We start from the raw sequence: 12,939 nt of genomic DNA, 5'->3' as shown, positions 1-12,939 counted from the left end.
TTGCAATATTTTATACTATTCTGTTTTTTCTATAGTATTTGATTAGATTCCCATAACACATTTTATTCCATTAACTTATTCTATTCTATTCTATTCTATTCTATTCTATTCTATTCTATTCTATTCTATTATAGTAACCCATTCTATTCTATTATCTTACATTTCATTGCAATATTTTATACTATTCTGTTTTTTCTATAGTATTTGATTAGATTCCCATAACACATTTTATTCCATTAACTTATTCTATTCTATTCTATTCTATTCTATTCTATTCTATTCTATTCTATTCTATTACAATAATTTATTTACATTTATGCCATTGATGATTCTACTCTGTTCTCTGTTCTAATCTATTATTTTCTATTCCATTACTTTTTATATTCTATTAAAGTACATTACATTATATTACATTACACTCAAATATTTCACTCCATGAATTATTCAATATTGCATTGTATTTTGTTGATCACATTACAGTAGGCATTTATTTCTATTTAATAACATTCTCTTACTTTACCTTCTGTTACATATTTTGTAATATGTAAATTATTCAATAAAATATATAGTAATCTAATGAAATATGTATTTCATTATATTTCGTTACTCTTGTCTTCTTCACCCCTCTCTCTCTAATAGATTGACCTTTTCATTAAGACCGTACACACTTTCTGCATCATTATTGCATGTTGTTGCTCTCCGTTCACAGTTTAGACGTGTTTTTCCGATGGCTCTTTGATTCTCAGTCCGATCGGAAGCTGAGGTTCGAGTAAGTTGAGCTTCTCTGCTCTTTAAATCCTGCCACCATTAAGTTACTTCACCTGATAGTGTTTTGTTAATTAGAGCGCTAACGTGTGCCGTTTATGTATATTGTGATGATTTGTTTCCGCAGGTGTGTGTTTTTGCCAGACCAGGGTGCTTTCTTTGTGAATTACGTGATCGCCGCTGCGTTTGTCGGTTCGGGGATGGAGCTGCTCAGACTGCCGAGTTTACTGCTTTACACCGTCCGCATGGCCCTCGCGCGTTCTGCTGCAGAGAGGAAATATGTTAAACAGGTGAGTGTGTGGGAGCTCTTCTCTTCTCTTCTCTTCTCTTCTCTTCTCTTCTCTTCTCTTCTCTTCTCTTCTCTTCTCTTCTCTTTTTTTCTATTCTCTATTCTATTTGAGTACATTACAATAAACTATTTTATTCTGTTCTAACATCTATTCTAATATAACTTATATTCTATTCTACTACAATAACCTCTTTAATTTTATTCTATTCTTTTAAAACAACATATTCTATTCTATAATGCATATATTACAATACTATTTATTATATTTTATTATATAATACACCACATTACATTCTATTTTATTTTATTAGCATCTTTTCTAGTCTGTTATGATAAACTATTCCAATTATATTCTATGGTACCTTATTCTATTCTACTCTGTTATTTTCTGTTCTATACTAACATAAATTTTAGTCTGTTCTACTCTATTCTATTCTAACTTCTATTCTATTCTAACATTTTTCTAACATCTATTTTTTTCTATTCTGTTTCTAAAAAAATTCCATTACATTCTATGATACCGTATTCTATTCTGTTTTATTCTAACATCTATTCTATTCTATTCTATTCTATTCTGTATCACTGCGTGATTATTTTATAAAAGTGTTTAGTGTATTATATTCTGTTCTTTGGTGTTTAGCCTGATGGGTGTTTGTTGTGTGTAGAATCAGGCGTACCAGTTCGAATACGGCGCGATGTACGGATGGACCCTGTGCGTCTTCACAGTCATTATGGCCTACAGCATCACGTGTCCAGTCATAGCACCATTCGGTAGGAGATGCACACAATTGACACGACTAACCCGAACACACCGCTGTCTGATTTTCAATTCTGATTGACTAGGGCAAAACAAGGGCAGATGTGTACTTCGGTAAACAGATGTGTAATGATGTGTTTTTAGTTCCTTCGCTCTGCTGCTCCTCCACCTGCTTTCGACCCCTTCGCCAATGCAGAGGAGTGTCTGCCAGGGGGCGCCATCATTTTCGAATGCAATAAATTTGCCTCGTGTGTGGCAAATTTGTATTTATTGCATTTTTAGCGTAATAGCTATTAAAGTCACTCGTAAATCATCACTTATGGTGGTTTTTCAAGGTTTTCCGTGGAGTCGTAGTTCTTTCTTTTGCTGGTCCAAATATAATTCGCTGTATAACGACTACAAATGAGAGCAACATGCAACAGCCAATCAGATTTCACGTTCTTCTTCCAGTCCTCCTCTTCTTCAGGGAATCTAGGGTTAGCATTAGTGTTAAAGGTTAGCATGCTAAGTGCTCCTCAATTAGGTTAAGGTCCTGCTGATCTACTTCTCCAGAATGACCTTAAACCTCCCACCATTTCCCCCCCGATGAAAGTCCTTTGTTGCGTCGTTCCTCCAAATTAGATTCACATTGCTGCTCCCATCATAAGTTCCATCATCTATAAAAATTAGTCTGATCCAGAAGCTCTCATGCAAACTCTACCATTCCATGACCTTCATATCACCTCTGTGTTACTACCTCAGTTTCTTCCTCTTCTTCAGGAAGCTTCATCAGGACGTTGTTTTGTGCTTTAGCTGGATGACAAGATTCTTTTTCCATATTTTTCTATATCAGTCAAACGTTCCACCCAAATCCATTCATCCATCTATCCATATCATCAGTCTATCGATCACTATTTATCTTCACCTATTTATCCATTCATCCATATTAATCCTGTCATCTATCTGTCTATCCATATTCATCCATCCTTCCACGTTCATTCATTCATATCTATCTATCTATCTATCTATCTATCTATCTATCTATCTATCTATCTATCTATCTATCTATCTATCTATCTATCTATCTATCTATCTATTCATCCAATCATATCCATCTTTCTATCCATTCATCCTTTCACATTAATTTATATCCATCCATCCATCCATCCATCCCTCCACCCACAATTATTCTTATTAATCAATCTATCCATCGATTTATATACATAAAACTATCTACATCCACTCATATATATATATATATATATATATATATATATATATATATATATATATATATATATATATATATATATATATATATATATATATATATATATATATATATATATATATATATATATATATATATATATATATATATACATATATTCAACCCCAATGCTGTAAATGGTTTTAGGGAATTTAGTGTACATTTGTAATTGTATTCAGAATGAAATCCTACAAGGACTTCTTAAAGAACCATATGCAACTAAAATGACATCAATTAGTTTTGTAATACAGTAGTAAATGTTTCTTTTGTGAATTCTTCATTGACATAATTATTCAACCCCTTAAAGACTACCACTCTGAAGAACAGAGGTTCAATGAAGTGTTTTCAATCAGGTATTGAAAACACCTGTGGATATCAGGGAGCAGCAATAAAGCCTAATAAGCACCAATTAGGCAGCTTTAAAATGACTGTGATACTCAGCTCCTTCTAGACATTTACTGGTGTGGTTACAAACATGGTGAGGTCAAGAGAATGGTCCAGGAAGACAAGAGAACAGGTGATTACTCTTCACAGGAAGGGCAATGGCTATAAGAAGATTGCAAAGATGTTAAACATACCAAGAGACACCATAGGAAGCATCATTCGCAAATTCAAGGCAAAGGGCACTGTTGAAACGCTACCTGGTCGTGGCAGAAAGAAGATGCTGACTTCGACTGCTGTGCGCTACCTGAAGCGTAGAGTGGAGAAAAGATGTGGGTACTGAAGTTTCTGCTCAGACAATACGGCGCACCCTGCGTAATGAAGGCCTCCATGCCAGAACTCCCAGGCGCACCCCCTTGCTGTCCCCAAAGAATAAGAAGAGTCGACTGCAGTATGCCAAAAGTCATGTGGACAAACCACAGAAGTTTTGGGATAGTGTTCTGTGGACTGATGAAACAAAATTAGAACTGTTTGGGCCCATGGATCAACGCTATGTTTGGAGGAGGAAGAACAAGGCCTATGAAGAAAAGAACACCTTGCCTACTGTGAAGCATGGCGGGGGGTCAATCATGCTTTGGGGCTGTTTTGCTTCTGCAGGTACTGGGAAGCTTCAGCGTGTGCAAGGTACCATGAATTCTCTTCAGTACCAGGAGATATTGGATGACAATGTGATGCAGTCCGTCACAAACCTGAGGCTTGGAAGACGTTGGACCTTTCAACAGGACAATGATCCCAAGCATACCTCCAAGTCCACTAGAGCATGGTTGCAGATTAAAGGCTGGAACATTTTGAAGTGGCCATCGCAGTCACCAGACTTAAATCCGATTGAGAACCTCTGGTGGGACTTAAAGAAAGCAGTTGCAGTGCGCAAGCCTAAGAATGTGACTGAACTGGAGGCTTTTGCCCATGATGAATGGGCGAAGATACCCGTAGATCGCTGCAAGACACTTGTGTCAAGCTATGCTTCACGCTTAAAAGCTGTTATAACTGTAAAAGGATGTTGTACTAAGTACTAAGATTGAATGTCACTTGGGGGTTGAATAAAACTGATAATGATGTGAGCTCAGAAAAGACATTTGTGGTTATTTCATTATAAATGTTATGTTATATTTGTCTGACCTACACGTGCCTCTTTGATTTAATTGTAAGCAGGATGACTGAATGATCATAATCAATGTCAAACCGACCAAAACAATCAATTTCAGTGGGGTTGAATAATTTTGAACACAACTGTATATCTATCTATCTATATATATATATATATATATATATATATATATATATATATATATATATATATATATATATATATATATATATATATATATATATATATATATATATATCTATATATCTATTCAATCATTTCCATCCATCTATCCATCCATCTGTACTTTCACATCCATATCAATCAATCAACTATTCATCTCTTATCGATCAGTTAAACCATATCCATCCATCCATCCTTTCACATTTATTCATAATCTGTCCACCCAAATTCATATCCATCTATCCATTAACTATCCACTACATGCACTCATATCTATCTCTTGATCTAATCCTATCCATCTCTCTATCCATCCAAATCAATCAATCAGTCCATCCATCCACATCCATATCAGTCACTGTTACTGCCACCATTCGGACCTACTGATAAATAATGATCCGGAATTTCTCGTGCAAGCTGAAGCTATGAGACGACCTTAACCTCCCTTCTGTGTTCCTTTCTGAATTCTTATCTGTCCTTCTGAATCTTCTCGCAGTGAAGATCAGTTAATGGGTTTCAAAACGCATGTCTGAATTATACGCTTGGGTGTCCATAAACTTTTGCACATCAAGACTTGACGGCACGTGATATGTTAATGATAAGGTTTTATAAACATATAATATATAAATGTGTGTGTGTGTGTGTGTGTGTGTGTGTGTGTGTGTGTGTGTGTGTGTGTGCAGGTTTTCTGTATATAATCCTAAAGCACCTGGTGGACAAACACAACCTGTACTTTGCCTTCCTGCCTGCCCGCCTCGAACGCCAAGTGCACCTGGGAGCTGTCAATCAAGCGCTGGCTGCGCCTATCATCTGCCTCTTCTGGCTTTACTTCTTCTTCGTCCTCAGGGCAGGTACACACCCTGGAACCGTTTCTCAGAGAAAACATCGTATTGTCCTTCCAATAGATAAATGTGTGTGTTTTCCCCCCAGGATTCATGGCCATCACGTCTCTCTTCACAATGGTGGTCCTGTTTGGGACCATTTTCATCTGCATCAGTTACACCTGCTTTGGGCACTTCAAGTACCTCAGTCCTCATAACTATGTTGTAAGACTATTTCTGTGTTTGTTTGTTTGTGTGTGTGTGTGTGTGTGTGTGTGTGTGTGTGTGTGTGTGTGTGTGTGTGTGTGTGTGTGTGTGTGTGTGTGATTTTGTATAAAAAACCCATATAGATTTCCGTTCAGGGATTTCATTTACTTTAAACAGCAGATTGCGGTGTTTCCAGGGAACCTGAATTTTGTGTGTGTATGTGTGTGTGTGTATGTGTGTGTGTGTGTGTGTGTGTGTGTGTGTGTGAATCTAGGTAAAGGAAGAAAATGAAGACTCGGATGCAACTGAAAGCTCCAGTAATGCTGTAAGTTCACACCTACTGTACATCTGTCTGTCTGTCTGTCTGTCTGTCTCACTCCCTGTCTCTCTGTGTTCCACTCTTCCTATATCTGTCTGTCTTTCTGTATGTCTGCCTCTCTCTATCTTATCACTCCCTGTCTCTGTCCATTCTTTCTCTTCATCTCTCTGTCCATTCTCTCTCTGTCTGTCTGACTGTGTTTTTCTCTCTAGCACTCCATGTCTCTATCTCTCATTCTATCTTTGTTTGTCTGTCTGTCTGTCTGACTCACTCACTCACTCACTCACTCTGTCTCTGTCCATTTGTCTTTTTCTCCCTGTCTCTCTTTCTCTCTTTTTGTCTGTCTATTTCACTCCCTCCTTGTTTTTTTTTCTTTTTGTCATCGTCTGTCTCTTTCCACACCCACACACACACACACACACACACAGTTCTCAGTTCCCCATGACACAATTTCCTTTGTAATAATAAAAACTCTTGAACAGTCTCTTTGAGATTTTTTTTTTTAATAGAACCTGAGATATTTCTCCTCATTCTGACGCTGTCTCCTGCAGGTCTACCTTCCCGAGGTTTTATCTGCTGAAGAAGCCTCTGAGTCTCCCGCTCAGGTCAGCTCCCAGCCCTCGTATGGCACCACAGACGTGAGCCCGGCTGTCTTCAGCACGCCAGGAGAACAGCAAGACTAAGACACCGTGTCACGATTCAGACAATGATGATGTCTGAAAAAAATCTGACTTCCAGATGCAGGCCGTCGTTTTTTATTTTCAAAGACGAGGAGCATCAGGCGATTATTCCTCCTGCACAACGAGTATTTCTCCTGATTATACCTGTGTTCAACAAATTATTTCATGCCATCTTCTCTCAGAACTGTTCTGTGTGGCCCCTGGGCATTAGATACATGTGCTTCTTTTTGAACATCTCGTTCCACATGTAGTTCCCATTTACTGTTCTAATAACCTTCACTCTTCTGGGTAGATGTTGGAGGGTGCTTATGCTTGAGATTTTCTTTTCACAACCGCTCATTTCCTTTGATCCATCCATCCATCCAAACATACATCCATCCATCCATACATACATACATACATGTACTTTCATATCCATCCATGCACCCATCCATCCATCCATCCATCGAACTGTCTATCAAGTCACATCCCTCCATCCATCTATACATACTTATATCCATCTATTCATTTATCTTTCTTTCCATACATGTACACTCATATCCATCCGTCCATCTATCCTTCCATTCCTAACCACTCATCTCCATCAATCCATTGAGCTGTCTATCAAGGCACATCCCTCCATCTATCCATCTATTTATTCATCCGTCTATCAAGTCACATCCATGAATCAATCCATTCATCCATCTGCACTCCTATCCATACATTCATCCATCCAAACATTCATATTTACTCATATCCATCCATCTTTTCATGTCTATTCTTTTATCTTTTTTCTTTCATATCCTTCCTTCCATCCATCCATCAATCCATATCCAGGTTTTTGTTCAAGTAAAGGAAAAACAAAAGCATAAGAACCACATTATGGGTAAATAGTCCTGCTCTTTTCTCCGGTCAGTAAGCGAGTGTTTGGAAGGAACCCACCCTGATCCCACACCGTTTACTCGGAGCTCCACTGAAGGGCGTAACACAAAAAAACACTCTTTATTTGGATCTTGTTTTGAGCAGAAGCAGCCAGATGTGTGATTCTGGGTTGAAAGTGAATGAGTTCATGAGCTCGACAGCTGTGTTCGAAACAACTGATTACATTTACTGTCAGTATAATGAATGTGTGTGTGTGTGTTGTGATGTGATGTGATGTGATGTAATATCTGGTGGAATGATGGAGTGGTTTGATGTTGTAAGTCGATGCTTCTAATATTTTATGATCAGATTTCTTACAAATATAAAATGAGTCTCTTCTATACTGTCACGTGTGTGTGTGTGTGTGTGTGTGTGTGTGTGTGTGTGTGTGTGTGTGTGTGTGTGTGTGTGTGTGTGTGTGTGTGTGTTCTCCATGACTCCTGTAGATAATATGTAAAACATGCTGTAGATGGTGCTGTTTTCCCAGCATGCTTTTTAGAGAACAGCTGTATGGAAAAATACTGTATGGCCAAAGGTTTGTGGACACCTGACCACAAGATTGGTATGTCTATTCATCCATTCATCCATCCATCCATCCATCCATCCATCCATCCATCCATTCATCCATCTGTATTCACTCATATCCATTCATCCATCCATTCATCCATCTGTATTTACTTATATCCATCCATTCATCCATCCATCTATCCATCCATCCATTCATCCCTCTGTATTCGCTCATATCCATTCATCCATCCATTTATCCATCTGTATTCACTCATATCCATCCATCTATACATCCATCTGTATTCATTCATGTCCGTCCATCCATCCATCCATCCATCCATCCATCCATCCATCCATCTGTATTCACTCATATCTATCCATCCTTTATATCCATCCATTAATTCATCCATCCATTGGTATTCACTCATATCTGTTTATCCATCCATTTATTCATCCATCCATCCAGTTGGGTTTAAATCATTAAGCAGGACACTCAAGATCTTCCACAAGACTAGATGAATGGATTGATGGATGAATGTATAGAGAGAGAGAGAGAGAGAGAGAGAGAGATGTAAAATGAAGGTATTGGAGTGTATGTTATTGTTTGCATCTCAGCTCTGATGGTGAGGTCAGTGATCTCGGCTCCATGGAGATTTCTGATGATCGTTGTGTGGATGCTGAACATTGAGAAGTGACTGTTGGCCAGTAGATGACCGTCATAGAACAAAACCATCTGACAAACGTGTGGAACTGCTGTTAGTCCCTTTCCACATGCATGCGCACACACACACACACACACACTACCCAATACTTCCCACTCAACCTGGAACATTACTGAGGCAAAGAACATACACTGCAGGAAAGGAGGAAAAAATAAAGACAGAAATAGGAAGAAATGGAGAAAAATAAAGACATTTAAAGATAAAAGGGGGAATAAAATAAAGATAAGAAAGAGGGGAATAGAAGGAAGAAAGTAAAGAACTTAAGAAGGGCAAATAATGAGGAAAGAAGGAGAAAAAAATTGGGAAATAGAAAAAAGAAAGGGAGAAATATAGGAGACAAGGAAGTAAATAAAAAAGTAAAAGAAGGGAGAAGAAAAGGAAGAAATAAAATAATAAAATAAAAATGAGAAAACAAAGAAAGGTAAAAATGAAAAAAAAAGAAAGGAGGAGCTGTAATAGCTTTTAGAAACTCCTGATTGGCCAGTCGTTGTAATTACGAGTAGTGAGTGGAACAAAGACTTATCCAACCTATCCGAAAGAAAATTCTAACGCCTAAAGCTCCAGAGACCCAAAACAAAACCACTGGCGAAGGACATTGTGAAGGAGGTTGTGGAGGCATCAGGTACAAAATAAAGAACATCAACCATGGATACATCTATATCTCCTTTACTCCTCCTACTACATCTACTTCATCTTCTCCTCCTCCTACCACATCTACTCCTACTCCTCCTTCTCCCCCTCCTACCACATCTACTCCTACTCCTCCTTCTCCCCTCCTACCACATCTACTCCTACTCCTTTTTCTCATTCTCCTCCTACATCTGCTCCTAATAATACTTCTTCTCCTCCACCTACCACCACATCTACTCCTACTACTCCTTCTCATTCTACTCCTACTAAAATGAATCCTACATCTGTTCCAAATAATACTCCTTCTCCTCCTCCTACCACCACATCTACTCCTTCTCCTACATCTACTACACACATGGGTCTGATTGTCACATCCTGTTTTTTTTGTTTTGTTTTGTTTTGTTTTGTTTTGTTTTGTAACCGCACACCATATAGTTTTAAACAGATTAAAGACTGCACTTAAGAAAGAAAGAAAGAAAGAAAGAAAGAAAGAAAGAAAGAAAGAAGGAAGAAGGTATGAAAGAAGGAAGAATGCAGAGAAAAAAAAATAGAACGAAGAAAGAAAGAAAGAAAGAAAGAAAGAAAGAAAGAAAGAAAGAAAGAAAGGAAGGAAGGCATAATTGAAACATATGGTCTAAATGTGTTGTCGTTTGAAAATCTGTACTCGGTCCAAAACACCACACACCCACACTGACTGTAACAACAATTACACAAGTCCTCGAACCCGCAGCCAGCTGGAAGGTGCTAATCGAGAGTGTGTGTGCACTATTCGAGAGCGTTTGCTAATCGAGAATGTGCACTAATCGAGAGTGTGTGCACTTATCGAAAGTGTGTGCGCACTATTCGAGAGCGTTTGCTAATCGAGAGTGTGCATGTGCTAATCGAGAGTGTGCACTAATTGAAAGTGTGCGCTATTTGAGATCGTTTGCTAATCGAGAGTGTGCGCTATTTGAGAGTGCGTGATATTCGAGTGTACGATATTCTAGAGTGTGCGCTAATCGAGAGCGCTAATCGAGAGTGTGCACTAATTGAGTGTGCGCAATTTGAGATAGTTCACTAATCGAGAGTGTGCATGTGCTAATCGAGAGTGCACGCTATTCGAGAGTGTTCATGTTCTAATCGAGTGTGTACTAATTGAGAGTGTGCGTGCGCTAATCGCGAATGTTTGCTAACCAAGAGTGTTCACTAATCGAGAGTGTGCGCTAACCGTGTCGAGCTGAAGCCGGAGCCTGAGCCCGTGCCATGTTTGTGTAGCTGAAAATGTCGACACGATCCAGAGGAACGTGGAGGTAACGCCAGGTCTCTCCCACTCCTTCTCCCTAAGAATCTGAATTCTGCTTCTGGTTCCCAGGACCTTTCCTAACACGCTGGCACAAGACCTTTTTTCTCTTATCAACTCCCTCCTTTTCTTCCACTCCGACTACATATCGATAGAAAGTGTCATTGGAGACCAGATTTTCCCAGCCAGATGTGGTTCTTTCTCAGACTTTTACCACAAACATGAAAGTCTCAGGATCTAGAAGCGTTTTACTTGTGTGCTGTGTATATTGTTTAAATGTGTTCTCTCTCTCTCTCACACATACACACACACACACACACACACACACACATAATAGAAAGATGTCTTCTCAAGCCTGATTTTCATTGTGCAGGGGGAAAAACACTACACATCCTGTACACACAACTAACAGCCTCACGCATGGTCCTGTCTGTCTGTCTGTCTCTCTGTCTGTCTCTCTGTATGTCTGACTTTGTATGTCTGACTGCCTGTCTGTCTGTCTGTATTGGTTGTATATTTCCTCTGAATTATTTCTTCTCATTCTCTGACTGGATTAAACATCATCAGGTCTACAACTCTGTAACTTTATGTACTATAATACAGTGTGTTCTCCTGAACCAGAGTAAAGCTCTCCAGCCTCTTTGCCTCCTCGAGCACGTTGGTATACGGCATCAGAACAATAACGCGTTCCGGGTGGAGCAGCATGCAGCGTATACAAGCCAGATATTTCCCCTCTGAAACTTCCACAGAAACCAGGCACGGATGCAGGACGAGGCGAGATTTACGGCCTTTGTTTTGCTACGTGCAAACCGTTCAAACCAGCATTTGGATCTTCTCAAAGACGCTGAATTAAACCCAGAGATCTGTGCGAACATAAAACTTGGAATGAGAAGAAGAATCCGTTCAAAGTCTTCTCAGATGGAGGTGAGATGGAAAGACTCGATCTAGGACAGAGGTGGAATGTGACTCTTTCTTTACACATTCTGGACCGGTTCAGAAATCACTGTAATGGCTTTTAGAAACTCCCGATTGGCCAGTTTTCGTAATTAAGTGTAATTACATTTACATAGTGATTAGTCAATCAAGAATGATTCGTTTATTATGAACGAGTCTTAAAAGTGACTTTTTGAGACGACTCGTTCTTCTGAGCGATTCGGCGCACGAGCAAAGCATCACAAAATCTCCATAGGTTATGTATAGGAAACGGTATTGAGTCGTTCTTCTCATGGTTAGTCTGGTCAGAGTCTTTCAATCTTGTGTCACGCGACTCGCATATATGCTACGCAAATATATATATATATATATATATATATATATATATATATATATATATATATATATATATATATATATACAGTACAGACCAAAAGTTTGGACACACCTTCTCATTCAAAGAGTTTTCTTTTTTTTGTAATGACTATGAAAATTGTAGAGTCACAATGAAGGCATCAAGGGCTATTTGACCAAGAAGGAGAGTGATGGGGTGCTGCGCCAGATGACCTGGCCTCCACAGTCACCGGACCTGAACCCAATCGAGATGGTTTAGGGGTGAGCTGGACCGCAGAGTGAAGGCAAAAGGGCCAACAAGAGCCAAGCATCTCTCTGGGAACTCCTTCAAGACTGTTGGAAGACCATTTCAGGTGACTACCTCTTTAAGGTCATCAAGAGAATGCCAAGAGTGTGCAAAGCAGTAATCAAAGCAAAAGGTGGCTACTTTGAAGAACCTAGAATATGACATTTTTTAGTTGTTTCACACTTTTTTGTTATGTATATAATTCCACATGTGTTAATTCATAGTTTTGATGCCTTCAGTGTGACTCTACAATTTTCATAGTCATGAAAAAAGAAAACTCTTTGAATGAGAAGGTGTGTCCAAACTTTTGGTCTGTACTGTGTATATATATATATATATATATAAGTTGTGTATCTGCTTATTGAAATCAAAGGAACTGAATTAACTAAATGGCTCCAAAAAAGATTCGTTCGTTTTCATTCAAAGAACCGAGTCACTAAAATCTTCCCATCACTATCACTTGAGCGCTTTGCCGGGGGTACAAGCAAAGCGCATGCGCATTGTGTTTACCTGCTCACGCTCACACATACACA

General features: G+C 38.8%; 1 protein-coding gene across 2 annotated transcripts in view; it reads left to right on the top strand.

Annotated features, from left to right (window-relative positions):
- Positions 1-8,036, top strand: part of tmem63a (transmembrane protein 63A) — a 29,669-nt gene extending 21,633 nt beyond the window's left edge. For both annotated transcript variants that reach the window (XM_046874056.1, XM_046874055.1), the window contains exons 17-23: positions 710-769; positions 893-1,055; positions 1,720-1,825; positions 5,452-5,619; positions 5,699-5,814; positions 6,071-6,121; positions 6,667-8,036. In XM_046874056.1, coding sequence (XP_046730012.1) covers positions 710-769; positions 893-1,055; positions 1,720-1,825; positions 5,452-5,619; positions 5,699-5,814; positions 6,071-6,121; positions 6,667-6,798 — 796 coding nt within the window. In that variant the 3' untranslated portion in view covers positions 6,799-8,036. The remainder of the gene's footprint in view (positions 1-709; positions 770-892; positions 1,056-1,719; positions 1,826-5,451; positions 5,620-5,698; positions 5,815-6,070; positions 6,122-6,666) is intronic.
- Positions 8,037-12,939: the final 4,903 nt, after the last annotated feature.

Source organism: Silurus meridionalis, chromosome 18, assembly GCF_014805685.1.
Source record: "Silurus meridionalis isolate SWU-2019-XX chromosome 18, ASM1480568v1, whole genome shotgun sequence".
NCBI classification, from domain to species: domain Eukaryota; kingdom Metazoa; phylum Chordata; class Actinopteri; order Siluriformes; family Siluridae; genus Silurus; species Silurus meridionalis.
The sequence above is the reverse complement of the archived record's forward strand: the minus strand, read 5'-3'. Positions and strand labels throughout refer to the sequence as shown.